The sequence below is a fragment of the Macrotis lagotis genome, chromosome X, assembly GCF_037893015.1.
Source record: "Macrotis lagotis isolate mMagLag1 chromosome X, bilby.v1.9.chrom.fasta, whole genome shotgun sequence".
Classification (NCBI taxonomy): domain Eukaryota; kingdom Metazoa; phylum Chordata; class Mammalia; order Peramelemorphia; family Peramelidae; genus Macrotis; species Macrotis lagotis.
The window spans coordinates 304,980,239-304,999,867 of NC_133666.1; the positions used below are offsets into that span (position 1 = coordinate 304,980,239).

Below are 19,629 nucleotides of genomic sequence, written 5' to 3' on the forward strand. Positions count from 1 at the left end.
AAAACTACTCTGCAAAACCATACACTATGATAGAAATAATAGCTTTATTATTGCTATCCAATGTTGGATGAGATTTAACTAGTCACACATGCCTTATGACAAAGTACATGCTCCTGTGCCGTGTTCTAGAATTAAATCGTTAAGTTATGACATAGCCCTCTTTGCACCCTCCTGTATCTTGAGCCCTTGGTGAATGGCCACTTCACATGCCTTGGTTCTAGCTCTGATGAGCGTGTAGGCTCCCAGGGGCTAGCTAGTCCAGTCTCATTTTGCAAGAGAAGAGACACTTGCTCCACCCCACCACCCAGCCGCCCAGAAATGCCATTGCATAAACACTATTCACACCACCGAGGGTCTTGCTAGGACCATTCCGTTTGTTCAAGAAGAGACAGAAGGCAGTTTCGGTGGAGGAGTTTGATAGCAAGTGTTAGATACAAGCCTAACCTTTGAAGCTAACATTCTTAAGGAAGGGGGAAGGGCAGTGGAACACAGATCCCTTGACCCCTAATTTCTTTTTATTATATTTTATTGGTTTTTTTTTATCATTTTCATTTTGAAATACGTCCCTCCTCCTGGACATTCCTATCTTAAAAAAAAAAGATTGAAAAGGGGAAGAAAAAAGGCAGCTCAGCAAAACTGACAACACATTAACTGAGACCACAGTGTATTTAATGGCAACTCTGTAGTCCTCCCCCTCTGCAAAGGGAAAAAGGTAGACTAAGTTTCTTGCTCCCTAATCAAGTATTCCTTTACCACACCTAGTTACATTTCCTATAATCTCAAGATAATGAGTTGAAAGGGATGGAACATGAGAGATCTAGTCCAATTCCTTCATTTTACAGATGAGGAAAATGAGACCCACAGAGATGAAGTAAAATAGATAGTAAATAGTAGACAGGATTTGAACTCAAATCTAGTGCTCCCGATGATACACTACATAAACCAGTCATAATCCTACTCTTCTTTCACTAATGTCAGTCTTTTTTTTATTTAATTTTTTTTTTGCAAGGCAATGGGGTTAAGTGGCTTGCCCAAGGCCACACAGCTAGGTAATTATTAAGTGTCTGAGGCCACATTTGAACTCAGGTCCTCCTGACTCCAGGGTCAGTGTTCTATGCACTGTGCCACCTAGCTGCGCCCTCTAATAACATACCTTAAAAATAGGATTGGGAGGTTTTTTTTACCTCCAATCTCTTGATCTGATTGCCAAAATTCTTCATAAAAGGAATGTGCTACTTAATAAAGCAGAAAGCTGACTAGAATTTTAGAATTCTACCTCTGGTCCAGCATGCTGACTAGACCTTCAACATCCATCTACTTATGGAAATAACAAGAGATCAAGTAAAATAGCCTCAATTACAGGATACTAAGGAAATATTTTACTGCATTATTTCAGAAAAAAAATCCAACCAGATAAAATCACAGATAGCAAAAAAGTTACAACTAAGAGACTTCATTAGAATTAGAATCCTTGTTCCTTTTAAGAATTTTGCCAGAATGGGGGGTTGTTCTCAGTATTTGAGGTACAGGCCTCTATTGTTTTCCTCTGAGCATCAGTTAAATTATGCCCTCTGTACCCTATCTGACACATCAATTTTCCTTCAGTAAGTGCTCTTCACCCCTCCAGGTTCCATATTATGGGCAGATAACAGAACCCAGATATCATAAAAGGTGATGAGTGTCACTCTTGCTTTTTTTAGTTCACCTGAAGTGTAATAAATTATGTTCCACACTCTATTTTAATTGTGTAACTGTTTCAAACATACTTCATATATTTATTGTTGGATTCTGCTATTCTTTTTATGGGAGAACTATAATCAAAACAGTCTTTCTGCTCTACTGCTCCTCTTCTTTTCCCTTTGCCTGACTCCCAATCAGATTTTGTTTTTCTTTCCTTTTATTTCCCCCTTCCTATTCAACTCTCCAACATTAGTCTTTGTTTGCTTATAACTAATCCTCTCATTTTAATCCTCTATCTCCCCATCTCTATCTCTGCCCATTTCCTTGTTAAATTGAATGTATTTATTTCACTACCAGATGTGTGCGCTAAATCCATCTTTGGTTCAGAGGGGGGTTCACATGATGCATGTTCCCCCCTTCTACCAGATTTATATATCCTCCATCTCATATACCCATTATGTAAAAATAAATTCCTTTTCCTTTCTTTCCTAATATATTTTCCATTTCTTTCTCTTCTTAGAATCATAGATTTAGAGCTTAAATAGTCTGACACCAAAAGCTATTTTACAGATGAGGAAACAGAGGCACTGACAGCTTAAGTGACTTCCTCAGGGTCACATGACCGGCATATAGGAGGCAAGTATTGAATTCAGGCCTTCCTAAGTCTAAGTCCAAGTCCAGTGCAATATCCACTACATAGAGCTGCCTTTCAAAACACAGCACTACATTCTGTCTTATGTAACTCTATGATTGCTGACTACATTAGGGTTCTAAGGGGACATTTATTCTTCCCATTTTAAAATGTAAACACTTCATCATGGTAGATCACTGTAGATCAATGTAAAGCACAACTCTGATGGGCTGGCCACATTGTTTAATGCCAAATTTACTCTTGCCAAAAAGATTATTTTGTGGAGACCCTCACATAAGGGCAATGCTCACAATGGAGTCGGGAAAAAAAGATACCAGGATAATCTCAAGAACTTTGGAACTGATTATGCAACATAGGAGACATTGGCCCAGGACCACCCAGCATGATGTGCCCTCATCAGAGAGGGTGCTGCACTCTATGAGCAAGGCAAAATGAGATAACTTTTTGTCCATTTTTGAAGAAGACCACGACATCAGGGAGGTGTGACATGACAAGCACATGAATTAGATTTGAGTGGGGGAGGCTGTGCTAAGTCATCAGCCTCACTTTCTCCTCCAGTGCCATCTGGGTACAGCGACCAGATGTCAATCAGGATGACTGGAGATAGCTCTGGATTTGAGGCAATCAGAGTTGGGTGACTTGCCCAAAATCACACAGCTAGTAAGAGGCAAATGTCTGAGGCTGGATTTGAACTCCTGTCCTGATTCCAAGGCCAGAGTTCTATCCAATGCATCACCCAGCTGTCCTGCAAGGCAGAATGGAAACAATTCAAAGGAAATATGAGATGCTCAAGTTCAGAGAACTTACACCAGGTGCTCACATTAACTATTTGAGCCCAACCTGTGGTAGAGTGTTTCAAACTTGTATTGATCTAATCAGCCACAGTCAAGACAAACCATAAAACTCGAACATCATGATGTTGTTTTTGTTCTCTTCAAGTATAAAAGACAAAGCAAGACCTTTCTAAAATGTTCAAATGCATTTACCCTAAATGCCCAAATAAATTTACTTGTTTTCTTCTGAATCCTGAAGATACATTTCAAAGATGCTACTCTAGTTTTTTCTCTGGAAATGCTTGAAAATCTTCTATATTTCCCCCCATAGGGTTTTGCTCACCTTTATATTTTGTTTTTTTGGAATGTTATTCTAAGATCTCCTTTGAATGCTGCCAAGGCTTGCATCATATTAACTGGTTTCTTGGGTGCTTTAACTTTTTTTCTCCAAACTTGAATATTTTTTTCTTCAATCTAGGAGCACCTAACTTGGGTATGATATTCCTGGAAATTTTAATTTTAGAATTTCTTTCAGGATGAGGAAACGCTTCATATGTTCACTCTGCCATGTAGTTCTAATGGATCTGGTTAGTTTTCACTTACGATTTCCTGAAATATGGTACATAGAACATTTTTGGTTAATTTTCAGATAAATATACTTCTTAGATTTTCTGTCAGTTTGCTTGATAGATTACATAGCCTTTTCACTCTATTGATTTTGCTTTATTTTCTTAACTTATGAAATCATTGCTTTAGTTTGATCCATTTTAATTTTCAGGAATCCATTTCTTGGTTTAGAACTGTCCTACTCTATCCTCCTCCTTCCCATTCTATCTTCCTTGGATTTTATTTCACTTAAAATTATATTTTTAAAAAAAATCTCTTGAACCATTTCTTCTTGTAGTCCATGTTTCCAAATCATTCTTTTCTTTAACATTACCTGGACTTGTGGAGTCAAATGTCATCTTCTGACTATATCCCTTGGATTTTCCTCAATCAAGACCATTTATTATTTTTTTTTTAGGGTTTTTTGCAAGGCAATGGGGTTAAGTGGCTTGCCCAAGGCCACACAGCTAGTTAATTATTAAGTGTTTGAGGCCAGATTTGAACTCAGGTACTCCTGACTCCAGGGCTGGTGACCTATCCACTGCACCACCTAGCCACCCCTAGACCATTTCTTGATTGGGAGTTTGTTTGAATTAGGCTGCTTTTTCCTAAATCCTGTAATGATTTTTGACTGGTCCTCCTGAATGAGGGTCCTAAAAATAGGCCATCTTTTGAAAGAATTCCGCATTTTGACACAATTACCTGGTAATTTGACTTAGAGGTTATGACTTCAGTCTTTTCTCTATATTTCTTTCTACAATCCTACATCCAGAGTTGGTTCCATCCCATTCTGCTGTGGTTGAGCATGGGTTTCTTGGACTGTGGAATAGCCCTGTCTCCTGCTATTGCTTGGGCAAGGATACTTTGGGACTGGTCTAGCCCCGTCTCCAACGATGGGGCTGGCCTGCTTGTATTCTATGTCTGCTGTGTATCTTGGCTTGTCTCTGCTCAGATCCTCTCTAGGTTTTCTTGTTCAGTCCTGAACTCAATGGCAATTACAATTGTTTCCCTTTGGTTTCCTTTCTTTGTTCCCTCTGATGAATATTTAGAATTTTACTGGTCTGTTTGGAGGGTGGGAGAGGAATATCTGGGCTTCCCTAGGTCCTAGTATATCAGAATAATTTGGATGGATGTCATCAACATCAAAAATGTCAAAACATAACTGTTAGGGGGAAACCATCAAAAGACAGACTGTAGTACCTTCAAAAATATTTTACTACTGCTCTTTTCCTCAAGTTGATGGAAAAACAAAATAAAGATGCAGAAAAAAATCTTTTCCTGTCTTGTTACTTTTTTTTAAGCTTTTTGCAAGGCAAATGGACTTGGCCAAGGCCACACAGCTAGATAATTAGTAAGTGTCTGAGGCTGGATTTGAACTCAGGGACTCCTGATTCCAGGGCCAGTGTTCTATCCACTGCGCCACCTAGCCACCCCTGTTATTAACTTCTTACATATATGCCCACACACTGCACTGTTAGGTATGTTGTTAAAGTGAAGTAATAGAGACACTGCAACGTTTCATTCAGCTTTTATTAGATTGGGAGCTCCTTGAGGGCAGGGATCATCTTTTGCCTTCCTTTGTATTCTCAGCCCCTACAGTCTCTGGCATTCATTAGGCACTTAATGAATTCTTATTGATAGATTGGTAAAGAAATGGTAAGGCTAATCTTATTTGCATGGAACTGAGGAAGAATGAGAAAGAAACCTGAGAACTGCTGAGAGAGACCTAAAGTCACTGAAGCTAATTACCAAAACTGGACCTAGTAAAAAAAAAAGATATGACCAGAAGCGAACAGTCTTAAGTGTCAGCGTTTCATTGGTTGTTCTTACATCTCATTATAGAAATGCACTCAGTCTGCCTTGGCATATACTTTAATGTCTCCCCCACAACCAGTACTTTATCATTGGTCTTCTTTTCCTAGAAGGACCAATAACAATGTTGGGGTGGGGGGGAAGAAAAGGTATTAGAAAATGCAGATACAGTTCTGGACAGGGACAAACCTGTTCTTACATGGTGAACTGAGGGAGAAGAAACGATGGTCTGAAGATAGAGACCCATTCAAGTGCTGTTGGTGAGTGTTCAATTTTCCCTGTCTCTAGCAGGCTTAGTTGGATCCAGTTACTGATCTGTCTACATCAAGGATACTTCAGCAAGCATCAACATGAAGTAGTAGCAGCAGGGTTCTTCTATATTTTGATGGATCAGGAATTTCATTGATGTGTCACTCCCTTCCTACAGAGTTCAGATTATGGACCAGATCTTCTTTATGTAATGCAATTCTCGTTCATGATTTCTGTTAGGTCCTGTAAGGGGATCGACCCAACATACTGGAATCCTTCCTCTAAATCCAAAGACATTCTCCATAATGCTTCTCCTGAATTTTTTCCTTCATTGTCAGTGTACTGCATCTTGGTCATGCCTACTATGACCCTCTCAATTTTGATTTCTGGAGACTGGCATTCCACAATCTCAAACGAAGTATCCCTGGAAGAATACTGATGGTAAAAAAAAAAAAAATTTGGTTCTTTGTTTCAAGAAGAAGTTTAAATCATTAAAACCAAGGCTTAATATCTTAAGTTCAATACAAAAAGCATCTAAGATATTCAAAGCTCAGTGGTAGGCAGAAAAGACACCTCCCCTCCCCACCCAAAAAAGTCTTTCTTCCCCCAAAACATCACTTTGAGAAAAAAATGAACATACAATAACATCTCATTTCTCAATAAATCACCATCTGGCAACAGGTGATGCAAATGATAAGAGTTACTAGGCTTGGGGGGTCTCAGACACTAGTGGCAGCACTCACCTCACACAGCTATTAGCCTGTGCCTCAGTTTCCTCAACTGTAAAATGGGGATATTAGCAAAATGGACTCACAGATTCTTTTGCATTTTTGAACCCTTTCTAGACATTCCAGGCCAATTCATTCTATATGTTGTACACAGGTAGGTTTATTGTGATTTCTGAGCCCACAGCAAATTTGAAACTAAAATCTTATTGAAAGCTGGAGGAAAATATTATTAAAAAACAGGCTTAAGATCTCAAAAATCCTATTATATTTTGGAATAGTATAGAAGCAAACAGTTTCACCCACCCTTGAGAGAATCATTATTGCAACCATATGTACTAGTGGATATTTATAATGTTGACCCTGAGCTATTAAGAAAAGATTAAATTATGTTCCAAATCTTCCATCTAAGGAGACAGGAAATATTTACTGTATTTCAGAAAGAGTTCCTTTCTAAATGGCTAAAAAATAAAATTTAAACTGTAGTGGCTCCACATCCTCTTGATACACCTCATTCTGGTATGGAATTAACCTTGGATATGTCAATGGGACCCAAGATCTGGCAGGATAGAAATATCCACCTTGCTCTAGACTAAATAACCCAACTAAAAAAGCAGCAGTCTAACAAAATTGGGGGTCTTATCACCACTCAAGTTTTCTACCAAGTCATGAAATTTTTTCAGCAATAAAAATTCACCACTGAGGGGTTACAAACTACATAAGGGCAGGGAACACACACACACACACACACACACAGACACGCTGATGAAAACAGATATTCAAGTAAACACTTGAAGAGAATACTATGAACATACCAGCAAAAAAATCTAGATATCAGAGGACACAGATGTAAGTGACACAAGCTGTGGCTAGTTTTTTATCAATACCATCTAGGAAAAAGAGACATGCCTTAGCTGTCAGAGAAAAATGAATAAATCCAGGAGAAAAGTTTCATGGCTTATTTCCTATAATCTTTCAAAGAGATTAAAAACATAGAACAAAAGGAAAAGAAAAAACAATGCTCAAGCCTGCGTATTATCTAGTGTATTTTAGACCACCTAAAAAAGTTCCTTAACCACAAAAAGAGCTGTAATTGAGGATTCTTTTTATTGCTTCCATTATAATTTGCTGCAATTGAGTAAATTCATTACCCTCCAAATTCTCTGTGGTATTTAAGGAGGGGGGGAGCTAAGAATAAATCTACCATCTAAAGTTGGAAATCAAGCAGGTCTACCAATAAGTTAACTCTGGCCCCCAGGAAAGGATGAAATTGAATTAGGCTGGCTCAGCAAGCATTTATTAATCACCTACTATGTGCTAGGAGTATGCAAAGCCCTGGGGATAATGGCAAAAGGGAAAACAGTTTCTGCTTTTAAGAAGCCTCTAGTCTATCAATGAGATAATGAGAAGTTCTAATAATTATCAATGAAAAGCTTCTCATAATAAGGAAATTATAAGTCTGGAAGACTTGCTTTATCTCCACCACCTCCTCCAACCCCCCAAAATAATTATGAAAGACCAAGAAGTAGAAATTAAGGCAGTGAATATAATGGCTGCAGAGAAAAGGCCATAGGCAAGATTATCTACTACTTGCCCAAAGTCATTTGAAAAACCCTTTTTCTATATTCTTAATTCTTCAAACTACTAAGATGGGACCAGTCTTTAATGTGACAGATTATTAATAGGCACTAAATTCCTCTTAGGTATAAAGGGGAAATTAAAGTAGCATCCTCCTTTATAGAAGGATTTGAAAGCACTCTTAGAATCTCAATGCTGTAGGAGTATTTTAAAATACATTGCACACAGTAGGTACTTATTATGTCATATTATATAATGTCTATTGTATTTCATTTCTAAGGTGTATATAGCTTATGTTAATATTCACAAGCTTACCAGCAGGTTGTTCCTTTCTTCCTTACTTTCTTCCTTTCTTTTTTTTTTTTTTTGCAAGGCGACAGGATTAAGTGTGACTTGTCAAAAGTCACACAGCTAAGAGGCGGCTGGGTGGCTTAGTGGATAAAGCACCTTGGCCCTGGAATCAGGAGTACCTGGGTTCAAATCCGGTCTCAGACACTTAATAATTGCCTAGCTGTGTGGCCTTGGGCAAGCCACTTAACCCCATTTGCCTTGCAAAAAAAAAACAAAAACTAAAAACTAAAAAAAAAGTCACACAGCTAGGTAATTATTAAGTGTCTGAGGCCAGATTTGAACTCAGGTCTTCCTGATTTCAGGGCTGGTGCTCTGTCCACTGTGCCACCTAGATGCTCCAAGCAGGTTGTTTCTTTACAAGGAGATTCAATGAACAAGAAGTCCAGAGCAAAGAGATAAGCCTCTAGGTAAGAGAAGTTGACATTTAAAGAGATTTCTACAGATACAAGCACTCTGTACCTCTGAGATTTATAAGACAATCTGAAACAATCTGTTTATGGCCTGCTTTTGTTTGTTCAGTTTATCAGGGCTACTTTAACAAAAAAGTAAAACAAATGGACCTAATGAAATCTGTGAGTGATACTATATTTTATTTCACATTATTTATCTTGTAGACAACCAGGCCTATTTCTGCTACTGCAAAAACTTCACAGAAGATCTTGAACTTCTACACATTAGACATTATGAACAGTGAAGAAGTCTTGTATAAAATATTAACAACCACGGTTGTTTGCTTACTACTGTATTTTTGCCTGTCATTTAGTAGAAAAATGATTTACCATTGAATTAGTGGACTCGAGTGCAAAAAGAAAATTTTTAAAGCAAACCTAGATTCCAATTTTGTATACTGAGATTTTCAGTTTTATTTATACTACCAGCTAGATAAAAAGCATACATATTGTGTCTGTTGTACAGTCAATACAATTGCAACTTTTTCTACTTAAATTCTCTATACAAATTCATTGCCAATTGATATGGTCATTGATGGCATAGGGCTTAGAATAACCAAAAGGTATAAAAAACAAGTTTGCAGTCTTGCCCCAAGATACAAAAACTGAATTTCAAACAATGTCATAACGTACATGATTTAAACTGTATACGAAAAATCACACATCAAATCAAGTACAAAAATAGTTAAACTACCCATTATGAACAATTGTAATGTTTCCATTATTCTGCACAGTATTTAACACGGATTTTAGCAGTTTCCAAAATACTAGTTATTCATTATTTAGTTTAAGCATCATCAGCTTTGCAGAACAGTGTGACATTTAAGTGGAGTGATAATACTCCTTTTAGTGTTTTAAAAATACAAAAGTTTTCCCTATGAATTAATGAAGGAAAGCAATTCCTGTCCCAGGCTTTTAGTAACCAGACCCAATGCCCAGAAATTTAGAAAGAATATAGCTACTATTCTTCAACAGGGCAGAGAAATACCTCTTGTTAATAATCAGTCATCAGACAGAGAGTAATTGTAATTTAAAACAAGTTTTTGTCTCAATGAGAAATTTTCAAATATGTACATACATATTAGCCTTGGCAAATGTAAAATTGAAGCTGCAAGCTATAATATGAATGAAAATTTTGTCTTCACTTGTTCAAGTTTCAAAGAAATTATTTTGGGAAGAGGTTACACTGAAATTTTTGTGATCAAACCTTCTTAAATGCAGAGTCAAGTTGCTCTTAATAATATTAACTCACCCAATATCAGTATTTTTGATGAGGAATATACATAACAGTAACCACTCACAAACAGAATGCAATAAAGGTAAATTACCTTTAAGAACTTTCTCTGCATTTAAACATTAGCAATGTTTACTTTATTCTGTAGAATAACATCTATAGATTATGTATATAGGTTTTGCACAAAAAAAGGCTCTAGATTGTGCTAAAGGTTACATTTTCCAGCACTGGAATGATTCCTTCATATATAGCTAGTAAAGACTTCATCTGGATATGTTTTCCCCTATTTCAAGCTCTGAGTCATGCCTCATACTGAACAAGTTTAAGTTTCTAGATGGGGAGAAATTTTTAAAATCCAGTTTCTGTCTGCTAGGAGCAAGGCAGCAAACACATTTTTCCAACCTTTTATGAAAAGATTAAGCAGAACAAAAGTAAAATATATCTTCAGGTTATAAACAGGATTGTATTTTACAGTCCACCATCCTGACTCATGGCCCCAGTACAGAGACCTCAATCTAATGGCTGTGGGTCTGCAATTGGCATGGTATGAAGTACTTCATCCAGCAGTTGGAGGGCACGGTGTAGATGGATCTCAATCCAGCATGGTGTTTCTTTGATGCTCTGTCGTGGGTAGTCAGGGCCCCAGCCCTTTACAAAACTCATCCTGAGAATGCATAAGCGGCGCAGGTCATCCACGCCAATCCCAGCAGCCGCTGACAGACCTAATGGGAGAGAATGAAGTCTGTCAATGGATGGGTTAACATCCCCACTCCTCCCCACATTCCAAGTTAAGTAAAATGACCAGTTTTTCTTCATCTCCTCAGCATACAATCTCTTTGCCAAAGTGCCAAAAAACAACTGGAGACTTGGACTTGACAAAAACTGTCTGAAAACACTTTGGGCTGAGATGTCTTGCTGCTCACAAGTGCTTCTAGTGTCTACCAATATGAAATATCCAATGACCCAAATCTAGAAACATTCTACCTTAACCTTTTCTTTAGAAGTGGAGGTGAAGGGACAAGAGACAACTCATGTATAGGCCATGGTAGTATATAGATAATGGGTTGGCTACAAGAACCTTAGTGTCTACATCCATCATAACACAGTCTAATTTGAAATAAAACATGGGGAGTGAAGAGATTGTTTCTATTTCTTATTCCATTAGGATTTCTTTGACCCAAGTAGAGAAAGTACTACTATGTTATTTAATGGGGGTGTTGGGATGAGAATGAGGATGTGGTAACACTTCTCAGATCTCTGGTGAAAATATTTTATGTCATCAACAATTACATTGATGGTTTTGATGCCTGAGGAATTAAAAAAAGCCAACCTGTCATCATTAAAAATTAAATGCTAACTAACCCCAGATTTTAAACTACAACAACAATGGAGATTATTATTCTACATCTCATTTTCAAGTCAGAACATATAGAGTCAATCTGAACCCATCAATATAACAATGAAACTAATGGGAAGAATTTGCATGTACTGTAGAGAAACCTGCAGGGCCACTGCAGTTTTCTTAGCCAGTGTGATTTGCTTACCACACTGAAGAGGTTAAGAACAGGGGTTGAATGAATCACTAGTTATGCCTTCAGACGTGGAAGATGGTGCCACGTGTTTCCATCATAAAAGTCTATAGTCAGCAGTTTAACTCTGCAGTAAAAAATTCCCCATCAGTGTGAAACCTGGCACACAGTTCAATTTTACCCTAAAATTAAAAAAAAGTTCTACACGTTATCAAATACCACCCTCACTCAGTTTTATCTCCATGCTTAGAATAACTTAACAATGAAAAATCCCTGAGAGGTGCCCGATTCTGAAATCAGGTTCTGCTTTCCTGCTAAAGTAAAAAATTGCAGCCCACCCTGCTAGAGCCTCTGGTCTGGTTTGGCAGGAAGCAGGGAGTAAAACAAGGTCAATGTAATATATAGCATAGTAACCTTTACTACTTTGACCCCACTCTCCTCTTGAAATTAAGGAAAAATTCAGTTACCATCTAAGAGATTTGTAAACAAACTCAATGTTAATTTCCTTAAGTACTATAATCCCAATAAGAAAAATAAATACTTATAAGAATTTACAGGCTGAGTTTATGAAGACAGGCTACTAAGCATTAGCCTTTTTTTTTTAAGGGCAAATCAAAAGGTTACTTACTGATGGCAGGGGCTATTCCACCTACTGATCCTGGTCCAGGAATATTTCCTGCTACTGCTGCGGCCTGAGCAGCTGCTGCAGCTTGTGCAGTGGCAGCTTGTTGTTGCATCTGACGATGGCACTGGCGTAAATCAAATACCTTTTCAAAAAAGTATAAATTTTGCATTATTAAAAATAGCAAAAAAGGTATAAATTAAAGCTTAATTTATCCTTTCTATATCCCAACTCAAATTTGTAGCCCTAATTGTTTGAAACATAATACAGAGAAGCTATATTTAGTCTTTTATCTTGAAAAACTGGGTAAAACTTGGGAAAGATGGTGGCCCTTAATTCTCATTTGCATGTGTGTGTGTATGCATACATGTTTCCACCTTTGAATTAGCTCTGACTGCTTTAACTGTTTTTATTTGGGTGTGCCTACAATAAGAGGAATAGAGGGAGGGAAGGAAAAATATGTCTCCCCCTTTCCTCTTGATTCCTCCTTAGCAGTATTAGAAAATATACTCAGCAAGACCAATAAAAAGAGCAGTTAGAAGCAGTCTAGCCTAGTTTTCCCCATAACTATTCCCACAAAGACAAGCACCAGTCCAAGAATATGATCAGGAAATTGAAGGAGAAAAATCACAGTGGACCATTTTTCCAGCCTAAGATCATAAAGCAGGTGACCAGAGCAGGAAACACAGAACAGGCTGATACAAAGAACTCAGATGTAATTAATTCCTAGGCTCTCTCTGATCAGAGCAGCACCATCATAGATTCCACCTCCTGAGGTCTAGAGTAGGGAGAGAGGCCAGCAGTGCTAGACCTCAGACCACTAAGCAGGTGTATAAATGCAGTACCTCAGAAACAAAGATAGACCTACAGTTCTGTTTGTCGTACCTGGAAATAAGAAACTGGATTGTCTACTGATACTCTACCCAAAGGAAAGTCGACAGTTATGTTGTCTAGAACCAACAGAGATTAGGACCCTATATTCCATATCGGCAGATGGGTTCCACTTAGGGACCATTGAAAGTTTATGGTTCCCTGACTCAAGCTGCCTTTGTAATCTTTAAAAAAAAAAAAAAAGATAACAATACAAAAAAACCCATAGCAGCATTATTTCAAATAATACAAAAATCATGACATTTCTTCTAGCAGTTATCAACCCTACATTTAAAAAAATAATTCCTCAATGAATGAGCTTTATATATTTCCAGGGATATCTAAAAGACAAATTCAGAAGATAAATTCAATTCCAAAACACCCATGTGCAAAGCAAAAACAAAACAAACAAAAAAACCCAGCTTGGCCAAAAAGCCAAATTCAAAAACCTAGAAGAAATTAATCAAGTTTAAAAAAAAATTTTTAAAAAAGAACAAAGAAAAAAAAGAAAAGATATAAATAAGAATGCTAGAGGAAAAGAAATGAAAACTATGGCGTAAAGACACAGAAAGAGAATTAACACAGTACAAGAAGCAGCATGTTCCAGGTAAGTGAAACCATCCCACCCACCCTGTCCACCATCTTCTCTCAGATTTTGATGGAGACAAACAAGGACTCTGAACCTAGTTGCTCTGAGAACAGTAATGCCTCCAGCTCAATGACCTTTACCATCACCCTGAACAGCAATCCCTAGGGAGATACAGTCCAGCCACTGCTCCTGGAGGAACAATAGCAACAGCTGCTAAAGCCAGAAAGGAAAGTTCTTAACACCGAGATAGTTGGCACTGTCAAAAAGCTTCACATCAGTAAATGAAAGGATTTTATCAGTGGAAATGATATTAAAGATAAAGATATGCTTTGCTGCTCTATCCTCAGGACTGGGACGTTTCCATCTCACTTGCACTGAAACTACCCATGTGCTGTCTCCCCCATTAGCATGCGAGTCCCTAAAGAAAAGGAACAATCTCAATTTTTCTATTCATATCTCCAGTGCTTAGCACAGTGATTTGCACATACTAATTGCTTGAGAAATATTTTATTCATTTACTCAAGAGATTAAAAAATCTTATCAACAGATGCTTTGAAAATTTAAAACGGACCAAATAGAACACAAGGTCTCAATAGGAAACATGAAAGTCAAAAGTTTAAAAAAAGAAGGAAATCTAAGAAACTCATCAAAAGTAATTATCCCAGAAAACAGATCAAGGAGAGAAATTATTGAAATCACTGAGTTACATGAAAGCCATTACCAAAAAGAAAAACCTCCAACCAAAAAACTTGAATATTTCAAAAAATTATAGACAAAACTACCCAGACCTATTAGAACAAAATGAAAAAGTGAAAATAGAAAGAATCCAACAATCAAAATGGAAATCAACCATAATTTTCAAAGACTGATGATAAAACTAATGCCTTCATGATGACAGAAGGGAGACAGAGAAAATATGCAGAATAAGACACATTTTTTTTTGGAAATAAGCAAAAATGGAACTTATTTTTATTTGACTGTATATTTGTTACTAAAATTTTTGTTTTCTTTTTTCCTCCCTGCCAAAGAAAAAATGTCTGATAAAATTATAAAAAAATTTTAAATCCTCCAATTAACTCTCTGGGAAAAAAAAAATCCCAAAACAGAAACTCCTAGAACATGGGAGTTCAAATCCAGAACTTCTGGGTCAAAGAAAAAATACTGTAAGCAGTCAAAAAGAGAGAGATCAATTAGTCAAGCCCACAAGCATCTATTGAGTCTTTACTATGTTTCAGGCACTCTGAAAGCCCTGGGAATACATATACACGTAAAAAGTCAGTCCCTGATATTTCACAGCTTACATTCTAATGCAAAAAAACAAAGCATAAAAGGAAGATTGAGGGGAGAGGAAGGGCAGGTTCAGAAAGTCAGGATCAAAGCCCAGAGAGGAATTTAGAAACAACACTGTCTGGGTAGGAGGAAGAGCTCAAACTGAGGACAGCACCAGAGGGACAGAGAGCTTTCAGAGTGAAAGGTTGCTCTGCTGAAGAGAAAGAAATCCAAATCAGAGCCAAAGAGCAATGTGAAGTGGACATGCATTCATGAGAAAGTAACAAACACCTCTTGAGCACCCATTTACCAAGAGTCACCTAAGAACTATACAAGTACAAATAACAAGGGCCATTTACAGATCAGAATAATTAGAAAAACATGAATTGCTAGTTAGAAGAATTTATACTGTGTCTGCTATATTCTAAGAACTATTCTAAGTATTTACAAAATATTATCTTATTCAATCAACAGACCATATAATATAATAAAAATGTCAAAATTATTAACTGAATTAATTTACTTATTCAATGCTATATCGAACCACAGGATTACTTTACAGAACTAGAAAAAAATAATGAAATTTATCTGAAGAACAAATGGTCAAGAATCTCAAGGGAAATAATGAGAAAAAGTGGGAAGGAAGCAGCCGAAGCAGTACCAGATTTCAAACTATATTACAAAGCAGTAATCAAAATGAGTTGAAATTGTTTTTTTAAAAAAGAAGCTCAACAATGGAATGAATATACAATTTACAGTATACAATTTACAGAAGCAAACAAGTCAAATAAATTCAAATCTCATCTACCAGGATAAGATTAATAGAAAAAAAATTAAATAAGAAGTCTAGTAAAAATTAGGTTTAGACTAACAATTTTCATCATATTCCAAGGTAACCATCCAAAGAATACATGATCTGGATACAGTAACTGATTTAGAAGTACAAGGGAGAAATTATCTGGGAACTATGGATAGGGAAACAGTCTGTGACCAAACAAAGGAAAAGAAAGGATCACAGAAGATAAAATGGATGGTTTGGATTTCATAAAATTTTAAATGTTTACACAAACAAAACCAATTTAGTTAAGATTAGAAGGAATATAGCTAACTGGTAAAAATATCTTTGTGGCAGGTTTATCAGCTAAGTGTCTCATTTCCAAGATATGTAAGGAATTAATTCAAATCTTGAATAGCCATTCCCCTTTAAAGCAAAGGATAGGCACAGGCAGCACTATTCTGTTTTTTAAAAAATCTTAATAGTATTTTTTTCCAGTTACATGTAAAGAAAGTTTTCAACATTCATTTCTCCCTCCTTTCCTTTCCTCCTCTCTCAAGACAGCAAACAATCTGATAGTATCCCTCTGCAATCAAGTTGAACATATTTTCAAATTTAGTCATGTTATAAAAGAAGAAATGGAACAAAAGAAAAAATCATAAAAAACAAAAAAGGTGAAAACAGTATGCTTTAATCTGCATTATGATTTCATAGTTCTCTCTCCAGATATAGTATTTTCCATTATGAGTCATTCTCAATTATCTTTGATCACTATTGCTGAGATGAGCTAATAAGTTTATCACAGCTGATTATCATTCAGTGTTGCTATCACTGTGTACAATGGGCTCCAGATCAGCTTACTTCACTCAGTATCAGTTTATTTAAGTTTTACAGCTTTTTCTGAAATCTGCCTGCTCATTATTTCTTATAGAATAGTAGTACATTACATTCACATACCACAACTTGTTTAGCCCTTCCTCAATTGATGAGTAGCTCCTCAAATTCCAATTCTTTGCCACCACAAAAAGAGCTATTTTTATATTTTTGGCCCAATTTTTTCAATGGAAAAAGTGTCCCAAATCAATAATAATTTGAGAAATGCAAATTAAAGAAATTTTCAGACTCCACCCTTTGTTCATCTTATCAGCAAAGTCAACAATAAAAAATAAAAATCAGAAATGTTAGAAATGTAAAATGTAAAACAGATACACTGATGTACCGCTAGTAGCATATGAATCTGATATTCTGGAAAGGAATTTGGAACTATTTGAAAAAAGTTACTAAGCTGTTCTTAACCCTTTGACCTAATGAGAACCACTACTAGACAATAACCTCAAAGACATTTTAAAAAAGAGGGAAAAGACATAGTATGAAAATATAGCATCTCTTTTCGATGCAACCAAAAACTAGAAATTAAGCATAAGTAGAATAATTTATACAACATAAAAGTAACATCATTGAAAGCCTCAAAGTTCTGATCAAATCACTGATCAACCATGATTCAAAGATGTGATAATGAAGCATGATGAATATTGTGTAAGCTGAACTCAACATGAAGAATAAGAATTAGATTATAGACCTCTACAATGCTAGAAAGAAGTATCCAAGATGTTAACGGATACCTTCTGCTAATGGACTTCTGAGTGGTCATAATAAACACTAGTTTTTTCTCCCCCAATTAAAATGTGAATTTAGTTAAAATGAGGGGCAGTAAAACTTAATAAATTTCAAGAACTAAACTATGTTGATCCAAAACCCCTTGTAGAGACAATAAAAATAACAAAGATGATTTTACCATGCTGCTACTATGATAGTAATAACATACAAGTCTATGATGATAAAATTTGTTGCCTCGAGTGTTGAAAATCAAGAATCTCAGCAGTGTTTTTCTCTTACAAAAGTTATTTTTGAACTTAAAGACTTCAAATCCAAAGTCTGACAATTCTTCCCAACTATAATGCTGGGGAAATGTTAGTTGTTCACTCTGCTGTCAAATTTTGATTCATCTATTATATCATAATGGATTCCATCTGCAAATATTGGAACATATTATTAAAGACATCAATAAAATGCCAGATCCCTTAATTCTGAATTTTTAGTTGTAATTTAGAACAATTTAGAATAACTGATGTTAAATACATGTTGTCATGGGGCCAAAAATACCAAGGAGATTTGAGTTAATAGGCAACTTCATTTAACTTCCTTTGTTCAAAAATGTTTCTAGTCAGCTCTGAGATATGGATAAAAGTAACCATCTCTGTCATAAGTTAAGGGCTTCTTAAATATTGCCAATGATGAACTCAGTGTTTGATTTTAGTATGTATTTACAAAAACAGTCTAGTAATAAATATTTATGATAATGTTTTCATAAAATTAGAATGTGAACACTAATTTAAAAAAACCTTCAAGTAAAAAAATGAATTTAAAATAAAATAATGTTGTTGGAAGGTGTAAAGGCCTATGCCGGAGATATGAAGATATGATCCAAATGGATTCAAACATTTCTTTACTGCCTACTATGCACAAGATACTGGATAATTATTGGAGATTCAATATAAAAAGATAACAACCCCTACCCTTAAGGAAGCTGAATTCTGTTGGATGTAGAAAAGACAAATACATATACAAGTATATTACAAAGTAAGGTGTGATACCAGAAAATGAAGAATCTAAAGTGCTCTAGGATAGGAAAGAAAAGAAATATTTTCATTTAGATGAAGGAGGTGGCAGAAAAAGTATGTGAGTCAAAGCCAGACCACAACTAAGTGATATTTCTAAGTGTCTGTTTTGCAACTCCAATTTCAAATCTGGTACTCTTTTCAATACACCATAATCCCTCCCAAACAAGCCCCCATGTGCTCAAGAACAATTCATTATTAAAAGAAAGGAAGGAAAAATCTAATCAATGCATCTTATCACTTTCCTTGCTATCTATAGTCTTGGAGTTGCCTAGAACACTAAGAGATTAGGTGATTTGCTCATGGACACAGTATTTTTTTTTTGCAAGGTAATAGGGTTAAGTGGCTTGCCCAAGGCCACACAGCTAGGTAATTATTAAGTGTTTGAGGCCAGATTTTAACTCAGCTACTCCTAACTCCAAGGCCAGTGCTCTATCCACTGTGCCACCTAGCTGCCCCCATGGACAAAGTATTCTTAAAAGGTAACACTTTCACCTAGGTCTTCCTGGTTTCAAAACCACTTCACTATTCATTACACTACTTTGCCTCTCTGTGAAACAAATGAAGATTTGTTTATTTAAATTATTGGGCAATATGGATGCTGTTCTCTATAAATATACCTTAAGTTCTCCTGCCCAAAGATTATTAACAAATAAAATGTCCTTGCTTTTTTATTTTGGCTAATAAAATGAAGAAAGTATTAAATACAAATTTGGTGAAGTATAGGGATTTTTTGCCAGTTATAAAAATGTCTAATAAACCAGATGAAATGGGGTGCTCTTTATAAACATAATGAAATACTTATTAAAATTTATTCACTGCTAACCATGAAAGCTTAGGGTCACTGTAAAAGTGGTTGGTTACAGGGCTCATCAGATATCTGTTTTGTCTTTAGACAAAGTGTCCCACTCCATGTATTCAAGTATAATACCCCTGCTAAAAGATTTAAAAAAAAGTTTTTTTCTTTTTTGGCAACTCAAGAACAGGTCATATCAATTAAACCTTAATATACAAAATTTAATTATTTCAGAAATGGTTCATCATTAAATAAACTACCAATTTTAATGGAATGAATAACTTACAAGTATGACTTGGGAGTGGGAGTATAGCTTGTTAAGGACTACATTTTCTAAACAAGACATGTTTGATGGTATCCCAAGTAAGTTCCCAGAAACTAAAGGTAATCAT

The 19,629-nt window shown here is 36.0% G+C and overlaps 1 protein-coding gene across 4 annotated transcripts in view; it reads right to left on the bottom strand.

Annotated features, from left to right (window-relative positions):
- Window positions 1-1,478: 1,478 nt before the first annotated feature.
- Window positions 1,479-19,629, bottom strand: part of SMAD4 (SMAD family member 4) — a 63,985-nt gene continuing 45,834 nt past the window's right edge. For 3 of the 4 annotated variants that reach the window (XM_074205288.1, XM_074205290.1, XM_074205289.1), the window contains 2 exons: window positions 12,267-12,405; window positions 1,479-10,831 (listed from right to left, as the gene is read on the bottom strand). In XM_074205288.1, coding sequence (XP_074061389.1) covers window positions 10,620-10,831; window positions 12,267-12,405 — 351 coding nt within the window. In that variant the 3' untranslated portion in view covers window positions 1,479-10,619. Of the gene's footprint in view, window positions 10,832-11,653; window positions 11,766-12,266; window positions 12,406-19,629 lie in introns of all 4 variants that reach the window. The other variant, XR_012472224.1, reaches the window with a different exon arrangement.